We start from the raw sequence: 21,267 nt of genomic DNA on the forward strand, positions 1-21,267 counted from the left end.
GGCGGCCGCGCCCAGGACACCTGTCTCCTGAACGCCCCACCTGGAGGTGCGCAGGTGCCTCCCACTCACCCCACTATAACCAAGCGGCCCCCAATCTACCCTTCCGCTGTTTTCTAGATCCAACTAATGGCAGCTTCGTCCTGCCAAGTGCTAAGGCTCCAAACTTCGGAGCATCTTTAACTCCCCTCTTTCTCTGACCCCACCCCCTCCCCAATTTGATATGACAGCAGATCCCATCCACTTCAGAATCTGCCCAGAATCTGCCCACTTCTCACTCCTTCCTCGGTCCCCTACCTGAACATGGTCCCCATTATCTCCCACCTGAACCAATACAGCCCCTCTACTCTGGCACCCCAGCTCCCGCCTCCTCCCCCACCAAAGTCTGTTCCCCGCAACAGCGGCCAGATGGCGCCTGTGAGCACCTAAATCACACGCCACTCCTCTGCTCAGAACCTTCCAGTGCTCCCACCTCACCCGGGTTAGTAGCCCAAGTCCTCAATGCAGTCCACCAGGCCTCGCCCTGTCTTCTTCCATCAGCTCACCACCCTCGTCTCCCCGTTTTCTCACTTCCTCCAGCCACACGGACCTCTTCGCTATGTCCTAGACTCCCCAGTCATATTCCCATAATCCCACACAGTTGCACCGGGCTGCAATGCTCTTTTAAGTTTCAACGTGGAAAGATATCTAAGAAAAATGAAGTTTAAAAAAAAAGTCACAACAGGGTGCTGACCTTTTTGGGGAAGGGGGATAAGAATTTACAGGTACAATCTACCTGTATTTGCATACTGAAAAAAGAGGCAGGGTTTTCCTACTGGGGAGGGGCATGTAAATAGGCAGATGAGATGCGGGGGGTTCACTCTAGAGTTTAAAAATTCAATGCAAGTGAAAAAAAAAGAAAAAAGGCACACACAAAAGCAATCGCTACCTTTGTTTTGCCCTTTGCTTTTTAAGTGAAGTATTTCGGGCAGTCAAATAAGCATAGATAAAAATAGATAAAATATATAGTAGATATAGATAATAGATATAGTAACATAGATAATATAAATATATATAATAGATAAAAATATAACAAACACCCCTATACTCATTACCCCAATTAAGAAATGAAAGATTACAAAAAAAAGATATAAAAGATTACAGATATGAGAGAAATTGGCTCCATACATGTCCCTAGTCCCTGAATTTGCCAGTTATAATCCTATGCCTGTACTCACAGTTTTACTATATATGTGTGTCCATTTGGAAAGGATATATAAAATTGTTTTAAACAATGTACGTGATTTCAGAACGTATATATCCTTTTAACTTTCATCTGTCCTCCCCTTCGTGTTCCTCCATTTTTACTACTGAAGAGTATTCCACTGCACATACATACCCCAACATGTATTTCTCCATTGTCCAATTTTTTAACTGTCACAAACAATGCTGCAAGGGATGTTCTGGAATATGACTCTGGCACCTGGCTTTTTGCACTTACTCTATCTGGGAGTTTGCTCCTAATCAGAGGTTCACATTCCTGGTTGCCCATTAGAGTCACTTCTAAGTGAAGAATTGATGCCCAGACTCTGCTCCTAATCAGTTACTACACTGGAATCTCTGGGGATGGAGCCCAGGCACAAGTGTTTCAAGAAAGCATCTTAGTGCTGTTGTGAGCCCACAGCCCACAGACTGTATCGTTATACACAGCAGTAGGTCTCAAACTTGAGCCCACATAGGCATCACCTGGCAGGCTCTCACACTGATCACTGTAGAGTATGTGATTCTGGGATGGAGCCTGAGAATCTGCGTTTCTAACACATTCCCAGGTGATGCTGCCGCTGGCCTGGGGACCAGACTTTGAGAACCATGACACAGTGCGCTCCCTTGGTCTTTTTTAACATCTGCATAGTTTCCCATCCTACGGGCATTCGGTAACTTCTTTAACAAGTCCTCTATTCTTGGATATTTAGGCTACTTTCATCTTTTGTTATTACAAAAAAAAATTTCCCACAAGGGAATATCATTCACCTATAAAAAAGAATGAAGTATTAATTTGCTAGGGCCGCCATAACAAAGCACCATAAACTCAGGGGCTTAAACAACAGAGATGTACTGTCTCACAGTCTGGAGGCTGGAAGTCCGAGATCAAGGTGTCACCAGGGTTGGTTTCTTCTAAGGCCTCGCTCCTTGGCTTGTAGACAGCCATCTTCTCCCTATGTCTCCACATGGTCTTTCCTGTGCGTGTGTCTGTGTCCTGATTTCCTCTTTTATAAACCAGTCATATTGGATCAGGACCCATCCTGGTAACTTCACTTAATTACTTTTTTTGGGCGGGGATTAAGTTTATTTATTCTTACAAGAGGTACTGGGGATTGAACCCAGGACCTAGTGCATGCTAGGCATACGCTCTACCACTGAGCTACACCCTCCCCACCTTAATTACTTATTTAAAGACCCTTCTTCTACATATGTCATGTACTGAGTGTTGACACTTTAACATATGAATTTTGGGGGGGACACAACTCAGTCCATAACAAGTACTGAGACATGTTACAGCATGGGGAACCTCGAAAACATGCTAAGAAAAAGAATCTGTACACAAATGGTCACGTGGTGTGTGGTTCCATTTACATGAAATGTCCAGAATAGGCAAATTCATAGAGACAGAAAGTAAATTAGTAGTTGCCAGGGGCTGAAGGGAGCGCGGAATAGAGTGTGACTGCTTACTGGGTATGGAGTTTCCTTTTGGGGTGATGGAAATGTTCAAGAACTAAATACAAGTGGAGGTTACACAACACTGTGAGTGGACTAAATGCCACTCAATTTACAATGATTAATTTTATCTTGCGTGACTATTACTTCAGTTTCAGGGCTGCCCTCAGAAGCCCCTCCCGCATGACCATTTGGCACCTGCTGTGTGTAGAGAACCCTGACCAGCAGCTGAAATCCAACCCAGGCTGGTTTGACATCAGTGTGGTTCCCAAGTGTCCTAGTCTGGGAGGAAACTGCAGCTCAGAAGTCCCACACCCAGCTGCCTGTCAGCCCCATTCTAGGTGCTTTCTTCCTCCTTCACCTCCATTATGATTTTTTTGAGTGACTCACTCACAAGATTGTGAACTGTCTGAGGTCAGGAACCATCTCTACTTCATTTATTAGCTCTTGAAAGGCCCATTTATTAGCTCTTGAAAGGCCCAAGGAGTAGGGGAGATGTCTGTTGAGTTAAACCTAAATGACAAGAAAAAGCCCACCATGTATAGATCTGGAGGACAGTTCTAGGCATGGAAACACCAAAAGTAATGCAAAGGTCCTGAGGCCGGTATAGATCAGGGACCACGTGGCCCCTTCTACCTCCTAAAGGGTCTTCCTGCTTCTACATGTCTTCCTACTCAGTCACTTTTCTGCTCAGCAGCCAGAGGAACATTGTAAGTCATATCCATCACTGTTCTGCTCATAGACCTGCCATTGCCCTTGGAATAAAACCAGAACCCCTCACCATGTCCTATAATCCTGCCTGGCCTCTGCCTAACACTCTTCACTTCACCTCCTCCTTCAATCCTCTTCATTCACTGGACTTCAACCACACTGGTCACCTTTCCCTCAGCAAACCCTCGGGAACGACTCCTTCAGCACCTCAGGGAAACTTCACCATGGGCACATGGGGACACAGACAGGGAAGCTCACTGCAGCAGCATTTCTGCAATCAAGAAAAATTGGAAACAAATGTCCATCAAAACAGCCAGACAGAATACTTATAGTTTATTCCTACCATGGACAATATTTAGCAGAAATTTTTTTCCGTCTTTTTTTTTAACCACTAAACACAGTACGAAATACATTTTACACTGTGAAACAGAAGTGGCAGATTGTACTTTTCAAAGAGGCCTGAATAATATCTCCTTTCATATGTGCCCTGTATACAATCCTTTGTGACAATGTGACCTTGACAATCTCTTGAGTGACAAAGCCTCTGACCCCTTCCCTTGAACCCAGACAATCTTTGTGACTGGCTTGACCAATAGAATACAGCAGAAATGATGTCACGTGACTTCTGCGACTCGGTCATAAAAATGCCATGCTCTTCAGCCTGGTTCACTTGGGCCCCTGCTGCCACATTGTAAGGAAGCTCAAACTGGCCCATGAAGAGAGACCACTGTATAGATGTTCCAGCTAATAATTCAGCTGAGTCTCTAGCCAGAATCAATCATGAGACACGAAGGAATAAACATGCCTTCTGATGATGCTAGCCACCAGGTGTTAAGTCACTCAGCTCTCCATTCTTCCCATGGGGGCTGCAGACAGCATGAAGCAGAGACATGCCATCCCCACTGTGCCCGGCCCAAATTCCTCATCTACACACTTAATGAGCATAATAAAATGGTTGCTTGGGGAAGGTTTGTGAGCATCAGTTGCAACTCTATCACCAGCATACCCCTACATGTATATGTGACAGAAATGAAAGTTTTACCAAACAATACTTACCCTTACTATATGATATACTCTGATACTTAAATTTTATTCTATCTTTTTCATTGATAGTAACTGCTCTACACCTACGTTCACAGGAACATTATTCACAATAGCCAAAAGGTGGAAGCAGCCCAAACATCTCAGGGGATGAATGGATAAACTAAATACGGTAAATATTTAGGATGGAATATTATTCAGCCTTTAAAAAGGAAGTAAATTCTGACCTGTGCTACAACGTGGATGAACCTTGAGGACATTATGCTGAGTGAAATCAGCCATTCCACAAAGGGACAAATACTGTTTTATTTCACTTATATGAGGTCCCAAAAGTAGACAAATTCACAGGGACAGAAAGTAGAACAGTCATTACCAGGGAGAAGGGGGAGTTAAGTGTTTAATGGGGACAGAGATTCCATTCTGTAAGATGACGAAGTCCTGGAGACGGATGGTGGTGATGTGAATGTGCTCAATGCCGCTAAGCAGCAGACTTAAAAATGGTTACTGTGGTAAACTTTATGCGTATTATGTCACAATTTTTAAAAAATAAATTTTAAAGATTTTAAATTCCTAAGGTTTATGAACCATTCTTCCCTTAATTGTAAACCCGAAAGTAAATAAATAAATAAATGCTGGTTAAAAAGCACCTCACTGACTTCCTGAATCAATAATGGGCCCCATGAATACTCTACCCTACAAGGCTCTCATTCAGGTTTGATGGAGAAATCAAAATCTTCACAGATAAACAAAAGCTAGAAGAATTCAGCATCACCAGACCAGCTTTACAACAAATGTTAAGGGAACTTCTCTAATCAAACCACAAGAAAAGAGATACATGCACCCCAATGTTCATAGCAGCACTACTGACAAAAGCCAAGACATGGAAGCAACCTAAATGTCCATTGACAGATGACCAGATAAAGAAATTGTGGTATACTTATACAATGGAATATTATTCAGTCATAAAAAAGAATACAATACTGCCCTTTGCAGCAACATAGATAGACCTGGAGACTGTCATTCTAAGTGAAGTAAGCCAGAAAGAGAAAGAAAAATACCACATGATATTACTGACATGTGGAATCTTAAAAAAAAAAAGACACAAATGAATTTATTTACAAAACAGAGATAGACTCAAGACAGAAAACAAACTTATGGGTGGTGGGGGGAGCGGGTGCAGAGGGATAAATTGGGATTTTGGGATTTGCAGATACTAACAACTATATATAAAATAGATAAACAATAAGGACCTACTGTATAGCACAGGGAACTATATTCAATATCTTGCAGTAACCTCTAATGAGAAAGAAAATTAAAAGAAATATTTGTATGTAAAAATGAATCACTTTGCTGTACATCAAAAACTAACAGTGTATACCGACTATACTTCAATTTAATTAATTAATTAATTAATTAAAAAAATAATGCATCCTGTGACTTGGAATGTGAAAAACCTAGCTACACTGTATGTTCAATAAATCTACAGGGATCCACCTTCCCAGGAATATCTGGAAACCAAGAGGTTGAGAGAGAAAAGTTGCAAACTCATACACTCAGGATACCATTTACATAAACTATTTAAAAATAGATATATTGATACTGTTTCCAGACTCCAGATAAGAAGGGAATGCAGAAAGACTAGTCTTGGAAGAACAAGCTAATTTCAAAATAACTGTTACTCCTGAGAAGGATGGAGGGCAAGGGGGAGGGAAAGGGGTGGTACCTGCTGGTGGAGGCCTTACTGTCACTGGAGGCTTTCATAATAGAGCCCAATTTTTATTAGAAGGAATTAAATATATATATGTATATATTTATCTGAGGCAGTTCAGCCAAAGTGTGACTATTTGTTAAATCCAGATGATGACACAATGACTGTACCCTTCTGTCCTTCTGAAATAATTCACTAACACTGTAAATGAGAGTATATAAAGCAGTTCTCTAGGTTATATACAAAACTACCACCAGTGGGGGTTGAGGGGCACAGACAGGGAAGCGGAGGATGGGAGGGAGAGAGGAGTAAGACTCCTCTCTATAATCCTTTCTGTTGCTTGTATTTTCATCTTTTAAGTTGTGAAATACAATAAATCTACAGGAAAGTGTGCAACCCACACATAGACAGTTACAGACAACTGAACGAATCATTATAACTCAGCCATTGCTGAAGCCCAGATCAAGAAATAACATTGAATGGAGTCCACTTAGAGAAAAGCTAATCGAATGGAAATGCCCAGCTCAATGACCTGTCACAAAGCAAACCCCTCCCACCCTCTGCCATGTGACCACCATCCAGATGCCCCCTCATCCCCACCAGAGGTATCTTATCCTGACTCCTAGAATGATCACTGCTTGGTTTTTCTTTATCGTTTACCCCTTAAGGCATGCATCCAGAATGACACCAGGATTTTTCGACTTTGTATGAAAAGGACAATTTGTGTAAACCTTACACAAGGAAAAATGTTCCTTTATGAAAAGGAATCATTTGAGTCCTGCTTCCTTTGCTGCATAAGAAGTCTGTGAGGATCATCCACATTGTTGTGATCCGCAGTGAATGCTCTTGCAATCCCGTGTAGTATTCTGTTGGCTGAAACATCAAAATTTAGGTATCCAGTCTACTGCAGATGGACTCTGGGGTGGGTTGTTTCCAGCCTGAGACTAATTTATATGAGATATATGGTATTGCTGTGAACTGTGAACATTCTCATCCAGGTTTCCTGGTTCACTGAACAAATTGCAAGGGTTTTTTTTAGGGGGATGGGGTGATAAAATATACATGACATAAAATTTACCATTTTAATCATTTTTAACTGTACTGTTCAGTGGCATTAAGCACATTCACAATGTTGTGCAATCATCACCATCCATCTTCAGAATGTTTTCATCATCCCAAACAGAAACTGTACCTATTAAGCAAAAACTCTTATTCCCCATGTCCCTGCCCCTCCAACCACTCTATGAATTTGACTACTCTAGGGGCCTCATATAAGTGGAATCATATAATCTATGTCCTTTTCTGACTGCCTTATTTCACTCAGCATAATGTCTTTCAAGTTCATCCATGCTGTAGCATGAGTCAGAATTTCCTTCTTTTTTAAAGTGGAAATCCTTTTTAAAAAATAATGTTTAATTTCTGCATAACGATCAAACATTTTAAGATACAAAAAATTAAATTAAAAGGCATAAAGTAAATATTTACAGTAGAATTTAAAATAAAATTTCTACATAAATATCTCCAATAATAGTTACAAATTTAAATGTTTTAAACAGAAATATAAACATTTAAACGTTAAAGTTTTAAATAATTATTCAAAATTAAAATGTTAATAAAGATATTAAAATCAAACCTAAAAGCATAAAATGTTATGAACAATACTTAAACAAATGTTTAAATATTTAAATACTTTACCGTTTTAAACAGATTTAGAATATTTAAATTAAAATATAAATACGTACGACAAAAAAATTGAAATGTTACGTGAAGGTTTTAAATAAATTTTTAAATTATTGTTCAAATTTCAAACACTTAAATTTTAAACTAAAAACTAAATGCTATTTTTAAAATATAAATTAAAGAGAAGATTTTAATAAATTAACTGGTACAATAAATTTAAAATTATACGTGAAGACGTGTAAAAACTACACTACGCCGCGTCTTCTCCCTGCTTGGCACTGAGACAGCCGGGAAGCCCCTCGCGGGCCCAGGTCCCCAGCAGCCCTCAGCGCAGGCAGCGCCTTGGCCAGCCCGGCCAGCCCGCAAGGACCCCGCACGGCCAAGATGGCTGCGCCCGTGCGGCAAGCGCGCGGCCTGCTCGGGCTGGCGTCGACCCTGGGCCCCGGCTCCCGCAGCTACCGGGCGCCGCCGCCCCCGCGCCGCTCGCCGGGACCCTGCTGGCCGGACCCGGACGACCCGCTGACCCCGCGCTGGCAGCTGGGGCCACGCCATGCGGCTAAGCAGTTCGCGCGGCATGGCGCCGCCTCCGGGGTGGCCGCCGGTTCTCTGTGGCCGTCGCGGGAGCAGCTGCGTGAGCTGGAGGCTGAGGAGCGCGAATGGTACCCGAGCCTGGCGGCCATGCAGGAGTCGCTGCGGGTGCAGCAGCTGGCCGAGGAGGAGAAGCGTCAAGCCAGGTGCGTACGTGCGGTCGAGTAGGAGCGGGGCTGCAGGCCTTGGGTGGATTGTGCCCCAACAGTGCTTACTTGATCCGCCGCTTATCGCGGCGTCTGCGTGCAGTATTTATGTTCCTGCTCACCAACATGCAAAACAGACTTATGAATAACGGTTCATTTAGTCATTAATCAACAAATCTTTACTGAACGCCTGCTGTGTGCAAGACCTTGTCCCGGGTGCTGAGGACACAGCAGGGAACAAAGATTATTTCATATGGCGACTGAGAGCCATTAGGTAAATAAATTGGGTGGTGAGTGCACGCCCAAAGGCACCTTTGGTTTGGTAGGCCTCAGGCCGCTCTGTGAACTTGATGTTTAAATGTTTAAGCAGACCCCTGAATGGCCAGACATAACCATGGGAAGATCTTAGGGAGAGTATTCCTGGTTGAGGGAGCAGCTGGTGCAAAGGCCCTGGGGTATAGGAACGTGCTTTAAGGAACAGCCTGGACATCAGTGTGGCTGGGGAAGAGTTGGGGGTAATGGGGCATGGAGTCAAGGGCAAAGGTAGGACTTGGAGACAGGTCTGAAGGATTTAGACTTGAGGGAAGAATGACAGCAAGACCAGGGAGGTGGACATGCCACCACTTACTGGAGGGAGGGGCAGCCAGAGTTAGGCAGGTGTGTTCCTGGTATTTGTTCCTGTCCTCACAACAGCTCTAAGAGGAACACTCTTTATAGATGAGGAAACTCATTCTGGGAGGAAGTCACTTGTCCAGTCACCCAGGCAGTGAACAGTGGAGCTAGGATGTGACCCGTCTCTCATAAAGCCAGTTTTCCCAGCTGGATAACCATGCCAGGGGGCTTTAGTTCTTTCAGCTTCATGTTTCTAATCCTTAAAATAGGACTGTGCCTAGCACCTAAAAACTCGTAAGATTGAAGGGAAAGGTCCAACCCATTTCTTGCCTTGACTCTTGCACCTAGAACTGGGCCTGGCATACAGTGGGTGCTCAGTGACATCTGTAGGATGGAGTGAGCTGTGGGAATGGCCCCACATAATATGCAGCACTTGAATGGCTCAGCAGACAGCTTAGGGAGATGTTGGGTTGACTTGGGGTCTGCTCCTTGGGGTTACTGGGGTTTGGCTTTCTTGTGCTCAAGGCCACACACAAGTTAGTTTCTCTCGCCTACCTCTTTCTTCACCTGTCAAGGACTTTTCTTGACAGTTTTAATGGCCACCGTTAAGTTTTTCAACTTGGAGAGGCAGGATGTGGGCAAAGGCTTGGGGTGGGATGTGGATGAGGACTGCTCTGGCTGGGAGTGGCTGCCCTCACTGACTACCCTTCTACCCCTGCAGGGAGCAGCTCATTGAAGAGCGCATGGCCAAGATGCCACAGATGATTGAGAACTGGCGGCGGCAGCAGCAGGAGCGTAGGGAGAAGGAGCAAGCAGACAAGGAGCGGCGGGCCCGGCTGCAGGCTGAGGCCCAGGAGCGCCTGGGATACCACGTGGACCCGCGGAGTGCCCGCTTCCAGGAGCTGCTGCAGGACTTGGAGAAGCAGCACCGCAAGCGCCTCAAGGAGGAGAAACAAAGAAAGAAGAAGGAGGCACGAGCTGCTGCAATGGCCGCTGCTGTAGCCGAGGACCCAGCAGCCTCTGCAACACCCAGCTCTTGAGCTGTGTTCTTTCCCAGTAAAACCTGCTGCTTGATAGCCCCACCCTCAGAGAGCTGTGTCCTCTCATTACACCCCTCCCTGGGCACCCTGGTTCTTTGCCCAACACCTGGAGCCAGGGAATCCCCCACCCTTCCCTGGCTCTGCTCACTCAGGGACACTAGGCCAGGCCAACTAACTCTGGGGCTTGGGGGGAGAGAAAGGGGGATGCAATGGGGAAATAATAGAGGAGCAGATGGCAGTGGAGAAGAAGGCTTCTGTTTACCAACATTAATCTCCAGTAATTAGCCAATTACCAGGGGGGAAGTGTAGCCAAAACAGACTGTGGTGATGATGGTGGGGGGCAGGGAGAAGCAGCCCTTCCAAGGCTGAGCCAGGGCTGGGGCCCACTGCCTGGGAATGAGACAGCTTGGGGGGAGGGGGTGGAAACACTGGGTGCCACAATTTGCAGAAGCCGACAGAGCCCTCTGTCCCTTTGTGGCATGCCTGCGTCTCCTGGGTCCAACCAGCCCCCAGACCCAGACAAGCTGGAGTGGGAAGCCCCAGCAGGCACAAACCACAGGACTGGCTTTTGAAACTTTATTCACTTCAAAACCTTTATCAGAGACACGGTTCTGTTCTGGGGTGGGGGGTGGCCTTGACCTCCAGAGCAACTCTGATGTTTCCCCTTCCCCAGGTGGGACAAACCAGGCTTCCTCCTCCCCAGCAAAGGGATACAGGATGGAGGCCAGAGCCAGACCAGGGAGGGGAATCTTGGGCCTCTGAGTGCTCACCCCAGATGGAAAGATTTGGGCCACTCCAATGGAGGATCAAAGTTTACAGCTCCAGCTTCCCCTCGCCCTGGAAGAGGGCGGGGGGAGGTCTCAGGGGCTCTTTGGGGGATGGGGAAGCAAGCAGCCGCCTCTCCATCTGGCTGCAGGGAGCTGGGACAGAGGCCAAGAGGGGCCCATCTGTCACCTCCAGTCCTGCCAGCTCCTTGGAGCAGGCTGGGCTGGGGTGGGGGAAAGGGGGGACAGCTGTCTGGCCCAGGTCTTCTCAGGCCAAGATAGGAATAGGGGCCACTTTAGGAGGGGGAAATTGGGGTGGGGTTTTTTTTTTTAGGTTTTTGATTTTTTTTCCACTTCTTAAATAAACGTGAATATATATATATACTTTTTCTTTTATAAAACTTTTGTAGAAGGAGGGGTCGATGGGCGGCCTGGCCTCCTGGCATCACTCGTCATCAAAGTTCTGACTCAGGAGAAAGTTGGCAGCCAAGTTCTCATTTTTTTCACAAGCGAAGTAGGCCTGGATCACCAGGCTCTCTGGGAAGCCCAGGGCCTTCAACTGTGGGAAGATGGGCAGGTATGAGCAGGAGGTGGGGGCCCTGCCCACCCATGAGGTCACCCCGCAGCCAGGCCTCTTACCCTCTCTATAGCTTCTTTTTCCTGCGGTGTCACCTGGATGTAGTTCATCTGCGGAGCCTCTTCGCCTATTGCACCCACCTCACCCTCCACATCTGAGATGTCTGCCAGCTCCCCAGGGGGCTCATTCAACATCTGGATGAACTGCTCCTGATGCCGGCTGATTTGCTGTGAAGACGGGTGAAGGGATGCTGACCCACAGCCCTTGTCCTCCCTTCCCTAGGTCCCAATCACAGCCCTTGCTTTCTCATTCACCCAGCAGATATTTAGAGGGTGTCTATTCTGGCCAAACAGCAACAAAAATTGGGGGGTAGAAGCCTGAACCAGGAGAGACAGGCCTTCACAGAGGACCTAGAGGACCCTGTCACACCCTAGGGCCACTGCCCCTCTGCCCAGGAACCTGCAAGGGCAGGATGGAGCCCTACTGAGCACAGTGGTCCTGGGTGCTGCCATGCAACCCTATAGACAAAGATGAAGCCGACAGCTAAAATGCAGAGCCGAGTCAGAGCAAAGGACCCACAGGCTGGATGCAGACACACACTCCACCAGTTGCCAGGCTGCTCCAAGCCTCTGGCATCTTCCTCCAGAGATGGTGATGATGGTACCACCCACACCTTGCAACGTGGTTGGGAGCGTTACAAAACCACGTAGGTCATTAGGTCGCAGGGAGGCTGTCTTCCAGTCTTGCTTTCCAAGTGTAGAGACTCCTACCTACCATGCTGGGCCAGGCTCACTCTCTAGGGCTATGGTACCCACTGGGGAGGGCAGGGGGTACTGTACTGACTCACTCTGTGCCCCGGGCCATACCTGTAAAAGCTGGGGGTTCTCCTGGCCCAGCTGCTGGAGCAGAGCAGGCAGCAGCGCCGGGTTCTGCTGAATCACCTGCCGCATGTTCTGGAAGTGGGGCTGATCCCGCAGGAATTCCAGGGGGTTCTCTCCTGCTGGCAGAAGGAAGGTGTGTGGTCAGACACCAACCTGGGCTTCCTGAAGTATGGGGGAGATGAGTCAGATGCCTTGACAGCAGACACGCCACCTGCACACCTCCCAATCCACTCACCTGCTTCTGTGGCCGGCTGCTCGGACACTTGGCTTTCCTGGACAGAACCGTGTTCTGGCTCGGGGCTCCCAGGAATTCCCTGTCAGGAGTCCTATTTAGCTCAAAGCACAGACTGCCCATGGCCTCCCTCCTGCATACTCAGCCCTGGTAGGAGACAAGTGAGACCTCCGCTCTGCCCTCCACAGGCCCACCCCATTGCTCAAGTCCAGGCTCCCACAGGAAGTCCTTCCTGGCCAGAACCATAACCCAAAGTCTCTGAGAGGGAGGTTTTGACCACCCAGCAGGGCACTGAAGCCCACATGCTCCCCTGAGGACTCCCCAGGAGGCAGCGGCCCCACCTCACCGTGAGCAGATACTCCACGGCTCGGTGGGGGTTGTTGTAGCTGGCTCTCAGGGCGGCCACGACCCGCTCCCGCTCATAGCCCATAGACATGATCTCCGTCAGCATCGTCTCATACTCAGAGCCAGTCACTGTGGAGGGAGCAGCAAGAGCTGGGTCACCAAGGAGAGGGAAGGGCAGCTCCCAAGCCCTCCCACGCCCAGCTGATGGCTGGGGCACCCAGTCGTTTCTGCTCTGGGGACCACCCACCCACCTAGCGTGGAGGCCGCGTCTTCCTCTCGCCCGCTGCTACCTGAAGAGGGAACAGAGCTGCAAATTCAAGAGAGAGAAATCGGACCCTGGCTTCTGGTGGCTGGCCCTCCCCCAGGTGTGTGGAACCACAAATGTGGGTGCTGAAATGTGCTGGGAAGACAGGGCCCAAGCTGGGGCTGCTGTTCCCCACCTTACCCTGACACAGACTCTGGGGACGTCGTGGGGACTGATTCCTCCGATGGGCTCTTGTCCTCTCTGGTGGTAGGTGGGGGATGAGACATGCCTGAGGCAGGGGCTGATGGGAAGGATGTGGAAGACTCCGGGGCAGCAGTGGGTGAGGCCTCTGGGGGTACTGAGGTGCCTGGGCTAGTTTTGGCCTGTGAAAGCCAGAAAAATGGAGCAAGCATCAGTATTTCTATCTAGCCCCAACATCCCACTGCAGCTCAGCCCCACCCCGTTCATGGCTAATCTCTCTTGGACACACAGGCTCTTTGCCAGCTCCCCAGCTAATCCACCCACCCAGTGTCCCAACCAGCACTTTTCACCCACCTTGGTCACCATGACAACCACAAAGTTCTTCTCATCGATGCGATAGTCCCTGATGGGAACATCATCACTCAGGATCTTGCCAGCATAGATGAGTTTCTGTCCAGCCACCGGGAAGGCATCTCGACCCTTCTCAGCTTCTATTTTCTCCTTTAGCACTTTCACCTGAAGGGAGGGGTACACAGTCATTGCAAACCCCAAGATTCTCTCTTCCCTTCTATTTTTCTTGGGGGTGACTGCAAGACCTGAAGGCTGAGGAGCTAAGCTTCAAAATCAAGCATAGGCCATTCCACCATTCAACAAATATTCACTGAATACTTGTATTGGCCAGGGGTAGTTTTAAGCATTGAAGACTTAGCAGAAAATAAAACAATATTAAGTCCCTGGTTTCATGGACATGACACTAATTTGGAAGAAGAAAAAGCAAATATGTATTTCAGATGGTGTAAACATGATGTTAAAAAAGAAAGAAAAAAAATAGAATTACAGAACAAAAAGGAGATACAAGGGTTCCTCACTTCAAGCTGCCAACAGTGGCTTTTACTGAGAGAATCCTAAGTTGACAGTCTTATTGTAAATGTACATGTGTCACAAGTTTAATGCCTTATAACTGGGTGAAATAGTTATCATTAGCATCAATTCATATTTGAGAAGAGAGGAACAGAGAGGTCAACTAATTTGCCCAAAGTCAAACAGCTAGGCTGGTCAAAAAATCTGAGTATGTTTCTTTTTCTACAAAAGTGAACCTCAATGTCTCCCTCATGGGGGAAGTTGTGCAAAAAGTACCAAAAACATATGTTTGATAGGTCCTAAGTAGTCTCTTTTCAGCTAAAAACACAGCATCATGTTTAGACTGTGAACTCTCACTTAAGATAAATCCGAATTGAATTCCAGCTCTGCTATTCTTTCCTGTTTGGGACTGTAGCAAACTTCTTTTTTTTTTTTGGTAGCAAACTTCTTTAACCTCTAAGTTTCCACATCTGTAAAATGGGGAGACTCGGAGTCTCCAAATGACAAGCCTACTTTGCAGATTTAGTTAAGATACCACTAACGCTCAGCGACTGGTGAAGAACAAACACAGACCACTGAAACTCAAGCCGTTTTATTATCATTATCATCGTCGTTGCTGTCATCACTCGGCATATCCTGGTCACTACTCCCAGATTCAGCCACCAACGTCCTGAGGAGACGCCTACAAAGCTGGCAACTCAGAGGACCCGTCCCAGAGAAAGCGACCCGGCAGGGAATCTGAGCCTGTGGCTCCCGCGCCCCGCGAGGACGCTGATATTGGAGCCGGGGCCTGGCGGGCGCCCCGGGGGTGGGGCCTCGCCCGGAGACTGACCCAAGAGCACCGCCTGAGACACCAGGGGCTGGGCCGGGAACCGTCGGGGTTGGGGGTGGTCCGGGGAAGTAGGGCAGATTGAGGGAATGGGCAAGGCCCGTCCCCCCGCTGTCTTCCCCGTCTCTCCCATTGGGATGTCGGCCTCCCCGCCCCCACCCCAACCCCAGCACCCGTCGCTCCCGCTCCCGGGCTCCGGCCTGGCTCGCACCGTCTCATCAGGCTCCATGCGGATCTTGAAGGTCTGCTGCTGCAACGTTTTGAGTGTGATGGTGACGGCCATGGTGGGGCCCGAGCGACACGGCGGCCCCGGGATCCTCACACAACATGCAACTCACGCCGCCGCCATCTTAGCGCCCAGCCGCGCCGCACGCAGACCGCTTCCGGGGCAGGCGGTGCGCGCGCCGACCACCGGAGCACGTGACCTGCGCGCGCCCCTCTTGGCCTTCGTGAGCGTGCGCAATTGTGGCCTCGAGCGAGGCATGCGCAAACTTTGCCCCTTGGGGAGGTGGCTTCTCACTCCGCAAGCACAACCATCACGTGGCTTCCTGCGAGTGACGCCATGCCCGTCAGCGGTGACGTCATGCGGCCACAAAATGGATCCGGTGTCCCCAGTTTCGCGCCCTTAAGTTTCATTATTTGCTGACGTTGAGCAAAATTTTCATGTACATGTATCGATACTTGTATTTCTTCCATTGAATATCTTGTGTTCATTTTTTTTGCTCGTTCCAATTGAGGCTTATTCTGGTCTGCCCACTCTGACAGGAAGCCTGTCAAGCCCTGAAAAAACTATAAAGGATACTTGAAAGCTTACCAACAATTAAATATAAATCCCACACACTAAACATGTTTGGCTGTGGAAGCAGGGACACAAGGCCATCTTGTGGACCCATTCATTCGTGAGGCAAGAGCTGGATTTTTGGAATGAATCTGCAGTTCTAATTCCTAGGTCTCCCATCTCTCTGCAGCTCCTTTCCTGACCATTTGAAGTATTGAAGGAAGATGTAACTTTCTAGTCTTCCCTACATTGAATACGAAATTCCCTCCTTAAACTTTCCCTAGATACACAATCCTGGAGGCTTCCCAGAAGGCTAGGGATGGGCCACAGGCCATAGGAGGGAAGCGTGAAGTCCTATCCAAAGAACAAGAATTGAAAGGTTGGTTGGCCAAAGCAGAAGAGGGTGCTGTGGCTGACTGGATGGCGATGGGCTTATCTTCCAGTTAGTGGGTGGACTTCCCCATTCTCCAAAGTCCTCAACTGACCATGAACTTGCCTCCAAACCTGTTCTCACCATTCCCATCCAAGTAGGACACCAGGCAGTTACCTGTCACCTCTCGTGCATTACCCAATTCTAACTTGGTTCTGCTGCTTCTCCCTTCACTGCACACCGTAAGCTTCCAGAATAGGCCAGGCTTCATTGATTGTTACCTCTCCTGCAGCAAGGCACATCAGTTTCCAACTACCTGCTGGATTTAAGTGGCAGCCTCATGAAACCCAACAGAGGTGGACCCAGACCCTCTGCATTTCTGCACCTCCCCTTGAGGCCACCTTTTTCCCTTCCAAAGGTTCAAATCCCAACTTGGCCAATGAAGAACGCAGGCAAGCTAAATACCATCTCTAAACCTACTTCCTTGACTATTAAAAAAAAAAATCTTTTAACACTGGCTAGTACTAAGAAGATGTTTAAAACTCTCCAATAGCTCTATGCAATCTTGTTCCTTAATAGGTAAAAGAGGTACATATATACTAAAGAGGTTCAGTATAAAACAGTCAGTATGAGATAGTGGCTAAGGTGTGGGCTCATATCCCTGTCCCACCTCTTAAAGTCTGAACCTCAGTCTCCTCATCAAACTGGTACTAAAACCAACTCACCAGTTTTACGCAAGGACTCAAAAGAGTTAATCATGGAGTCTCTGTAACAGTACTTTTAAGTTGCTCTTTCCCACTCATTTGGGATTCTAGGGGTAAACAAGGGCCCTTGTAACCTTAAGGGACATTCAGCCAACACTTTAGTGGCTGAAAAATGAGCCTCACTTAAGTCACCTCCCACAAAAGGAGACACAGGAGGAAGACACAAAACTTAATTTAATAGAAATTTTGTTTGTAGTTCTTACATTCTCAGTATGAGCCGAGCTAGAACCCGCTGCCCTACTCAGAAGTGGCCCATTTCTGGGGGCAGGGAAGAAAGCGGGGGTGGGTCAGAGCCCAGGTCCTAAGAGCCCCATTCTTCCTCAGTGCTGAAAGTCTGGGGATACCATCCTCTTCCCCTACACCCCTCTGGGATCCAGGGAAGGCGAAAAGATGGAATCTTGGGCCTGGGGCTTCTCCTCTACACCATATCCCAATCTACCCTGAGTCCCCAAGTTGGAGGGGAACTAAGGGATCTGAGAGCAAGGGACAGGTGAAAATGTCAAATTAAGAAAGATGAAGGCCAGGGATGAGGGCTGAAGGAGAATCAGAGACAAAACACCAGTTAAAAAAAAAAAGGGGGATGGTGGGGGGACAAAACCAATATCCACCCCTAATCAGAACCCGCCTGGAAAAAAAAAAAAGTTCTCCAGTCTCATAGAGACATTATTTGGCGCGGCCTGCTCTGCAGCAGGAGCGCTCAGGCCTCAGTCCAACCCTGGAGGCGGTGGTGTGGCCCCTACAGCTCATCCTTGGCCTGGCCAGCGGCAGCATCTTCTTCCTCGTCCTCCTCCTTGTCATCCTCGTCCTCCTCGTCCTCCTCCTTGTCATCCTCATCCTCCTTGTCTGCCTCCTCCTCCTCCTTGCGCTTCTTGTCCTCCTCCTCCTCCTTTAGCCTCTGCTCTTCATCCTGCTTGTCCTTCATTTGCTTTTCTGCTGCCTGTGTGCAAACCACACACCTCAGGGCCTGGACTCCCCTGCCAGCCCTGCCCACCCCTCAGCCCAAGACTGGACCCTGGTCCCACCTTCGTCACGCCCCATGTCTCGTTGCCGAACTCCTCAGCATAGGCCTCGTCGTTGGTGATGAGGAAGTTGTCAAAGATGGTGCCAGACTTGACCTGGATAAGGCCAGGGTGGGGGAGGGTGGAAGAGTGGTCAGAGGGGGATACGTGTTGGCCTTGGCAAGGGCTCCTGCCCATGTTCCCATAACCACTACACAATGCTGCATCTAATGCTGCAGGTAAAAAACAGGCTGCCTGGGTTCAAACCCCAACTCTGCCATTTCCTGCCTATGCGATCTTAGGCTGGTGACTTCACTTCTCTGCACCTCAGTTTCTTCATCTGTAAAATGGAGTCTGACTCCCTTCTTCAAATATTTTCCCAGTACCTACTATGTGCCAGGCACCATTCGAGGTGCAGAAAGTACAGCACTGAACAGAACAAAAATTCAGTCCCTAGATGGGTAGGGAGGTATAGTTCATTGGTATAGCGTGCAATCCCCAGTGCCTCTGTTAAGGGGGAAAAAAAAATTTGGTCCCTGTGAACCTAATTTTCTAATGGGGTTATCTAATTACCGTCTAGGTTGTTAGGAGCAGTTAAATGAAGTTGGTTCCCATACAGATACTTAAAAAAGTACCAGGCACATAGTAAGTACAATTTCAATGTGGGTGCCGTAAGAACTCCACACAGATCAGGAATTTCTTCAAAAAAAAAAAAAAAAAAAAAAGCACCATTTTGGAGTCAGATCTCTCTTGTCCCTTTCCTCTTGGGTTGACCCTGAGCACTTGAGGTCCCTTAGGGCACCTCCTCTTCCCTGTGTCTCACCTGCCAGAGATCCAGGCCCAGCACAGCGAAGTTTTCATAGGCGTAGATGTTGCTATCAGGGGAGTACTCAGGGTTGTCGATCTCTGGGTGGATCCAAGTGCCCTTGTAATCCGGGTTGTCAATCTGCCGGGGCTTCCACTCACCCTGCAAAAGGGAACTGGTGGGTGAGCGGAGGGGAGTGCATTCCCCACTGTACACCATCCTGCTCAGAGCCCCAGGCTCACCTTGTACTCTGGGTTCTGAATCACTGGTGGTTCCCACTCTCCGTCCATCTCTTCATCCCAGTCCTCAGGCTTCTTAGCATCAGGGTCAGGAATGTGCTCAGGCTTGTCCCAATCCTGAAGATACACAAGGAGGTCAGAGTTGGCCCAGTCTCCTCCGCACCCTTCATGGGGGGTAGCCCCTGCCCACAAACCAACCTCAGGTTTGGAGTCTGTAGGGTCATCGATCTTGGCTCGCTCGTCCCAGTCTTCAGGCTTTGCAGCATCAGGATCCTTTATCTTCTTGGGTGGCAAGAAGTCCCAATCATCCTCCAAGGAGCCTGACTCCACCTGACTATTATCAATCTTCACCTCATAGGTATTATCGGGCCGCACAATCAGCGTGTACAGGTGTGTGAATTCATCATCCTGAAGAGAGTGGAAGTTGAGCGGCCCCGCCCACCAGACCGGTCTCTGAACCTCCCCAGACAGCCATTTGTCACCACCCCCAGGCACACCTTGCAACGGATATCCTTGTTGATTAGCACGTTCTTGCCCTTGTAGTTGAAAATGACATGAACCTTCTTGGTGCCAGGGCCACAGATGTCCGGGCCTAGGTGAGGAGCAGGTCCAATCAGAGCTGGAGGCTACCTACCATTATAGGCCCCCCAGTCCCTCTAAAAAAAGAAAACTTAGTTCTTAAAATTCAGGTCTGTAAAGCTCAAAAAAGAGAAGATCTTGTCTCTAAGGTACTGTAGGTAGACATTTAAAAAAAGAAAAAAATCAGTGCTCTGGAATTCACATTATCTTCACTTGTAGAAATGGGCAACGCCTACATAAAATCATAGAAATGACCAATCTTCAACCAATGATAAAATGCAGTTAAGTTGCTGCCAACTTCAACTATTCCCTCAGCTTCCCCTCCAAAGAAAAGCCAACCTATTTAAGCGTTTTCTGTGCTCTGAAGACCCCCTTTCAAAGGCTGTGAAGAACTTACGGGGTTTCAGATTCCCTCTAACTAATCAGAAGTCAGCACCAGGGTGGGGCCCCCTCACCAAACATTATGTTGTATTCAGAGTCTCCGTGCATGTCTGTCTGGTCCAAACCATCTGGAAATAGCTTCACATAGCCGCCCCCACAGTCGATGTTCTGCTCGTGTTTCACGGTGAACTGCACCACCAGCGTCTGACCCTTGTTGCTGAAGGGCTCGAATCTGGCCGACAGTGCATAAAACCGGGCATCCTGGCTTGTCTGCAGCCCTAGCAAGGGATGGTAGTAAGGTCAGGGCTCGGCCACAATCCCCGGGGCACCCTAAGGATGAGAGATATAGACGACTCCCGCTTCCTCCACCTGCCCTGCTCCTAGAGATACCCAAACTGTGTGGTGGCTAGGGCTTCCTCCAGGAAGTCCTCCTGGATCTGAGCACCCAACCCTGGGCTCTTACCTTTATCTTTCTCCTGGTCACCGTAGAACTTGCCGGAACTGAGAACGAATTTTCCAAAATCCGGTTTGTGCTTGGATTCAATCCAGCGATCGGTCCACCCGTCTAAAGGATGAAAGGGGCAGGTCAGCGCCGCCGTGCTGATTATCCCCCATCAAACGTCTACCAGGAGCCACAAACAGGTAGGAGCAAGAAAGGAGATTCGCCCCCCACCTCGACTGCCCCCGCCCCAACCTCTAATTTGACACCTCCGTAAGCTTAAACATCCTCGGGTGAACCCTAATTCCCGCCGCGGAAGGCCACTGCGCCCTACACGCTCCCCAGGGACGCAGAGGGAAGGATCGCCTGCAGCTCTAGTCCCTGAAGGGCCACCGTGTTGGCCCGCTGAGCAGTAATTACAGGCGACACGCAGATATGGAATGGGGGACCAGCCGCGTCGTTAGAACGGCCTCGAGGCGGGACTAGGCGTTACCTCCGTCCAGAAACTGCTCCTTGAAGTAAACCGTGGGTTCAGCGGCGGCCAGGCTGATAAGGCCGAGCAGCAGCGGCACCGGTAGCAGCATGGCGGGCCGAGGGGGCGGCGGCGGGCAAGCCCTTTAAGTCACTTCTTCAGCAGCTGCTCTGCAGTAGGGACGGACGCTGCTGCCGGCCGCGCACTTTTATACCCGACCGCCTCTCAAACCAACCTGGTCCGGCCTCTTGGCCCGCCTCCCCCACCTTAACATTGGTCTGTGAACATAGC

The 21,267-nt window shown here is 48.6% G+C and overlaps 3 protein-coding genes across 4 annotated transcripts; 1 reads left to right on the top strand and 2 right to left on the bottom strand.

Moving 5' to 3' along the window:
• Positions 1 to 8,192: 8,192 nt before the first annotated feature.
• Positions 8,193 to 10,259, top strand: GADD45GIP1 (GADD45G interacting protein 1). Its single transcript, XM_031689788.2, has 2 exons — positions 8,193 to 8,565; positions 9,899 to 10,259. Exons 1-2 carry the CDS (start codon positions 8,216 to 8,218, stop codon positions 10,215 to 10,217), a joined length of 669 nt encoding a protein of 222 aa, XP_031545648.2. The 5' UTR covers positions 8,193 to 8,215; the 3' UTR covers positions 10,218 to 10,259.
• Positions 10,260 to 10,779: 520 nt separating this feature from the next.
• On the bottom strand, positions 10,780 to 15,642 carry RAD23A (RAD23 homolog A, nucleotide excision repair protein). Of its 2 annotated transcripts, none has more exons than XM_006206233.3 (9): positions 15,363 to 15,642; positions 13,816 to 13,977; positions 13,462 to 13,643; positions 13,268 to 13,323; positions 13,018 to 13,145; positions 12,675 to 12,753; positions 12,425 to 12,555; positions 11,621 to 11,785; positions 10,780 to 11,540 (listed from the first exon to the last, which is right to left on the bottom strand). In XM_006206233.3, exons 1-9 carry the CDS (start codon positions 15,432 to 15,434, stop codon positions 11,427 to 11,429), a joined length of 1,089 nt encoding a protein of 362 aa, XP_006206295.1. In that variant the 5' UTR covers positions 15,435 to 15,642; the 3' UTR covers positions 10,780 to 11,426. The 2 variants fall into 2 exon arrangements, with proteins under 2 accessions (XP_006206295.1, XP_006206294.1); XM_006206232.4 differs by having other exon boundaries at positions 11,358 to 11,540; positions 12,425 to 12,558; positions 15,363 to 15,547.
• Positions 15,643 to 17,219: 1,577 nt separating this feature from the next.
• Positions 17,220 to 21,171, bottom strand: CALR (calreticulin). The gene is made up of 9 exons (XM_006206235.4): positions 20,998 to 21,171; positions 20,529 to 20,630; positions 20,140 to 20,343; positions 19,603 to 19,697; positions 19,304 to 19,513; positions 19,109 to 19,222; positions 18,885 to 19,028; positions 18,086 to 18,178; positions 17,220 to 18,000 (listed from the first exon to the last, which is right to left on the bottom strand). Exons 1-9 carry the CDS (start codon positions 21,086 to 21,088, stop codon positions 17,800 to 17,802), a joined length of 1,254 nt encoding a protein of 417 aa, XP_006206297.1. The 5' UTR covers positions 21,089 to 21,171; the 3' UTR covers positions 17,220 to 17,799.
• Positions 21,172 to 21,267: the final 96 nt, after the last annotated feature.

The sequence above is a fragment of the Vicugna pacos genome, chromosome 22, assembly GCF_048564905.1.
Source record: "Vicugna pacos chromosome 22, VicPac4, whole genome shotgun sequence".
Classification (NCBI taxonomy): Eukaryota; Metazoa; Chordata; class Mammalia; order Artiodactyla; family Camelidae; genus Vicugna; species Vicugna pacos.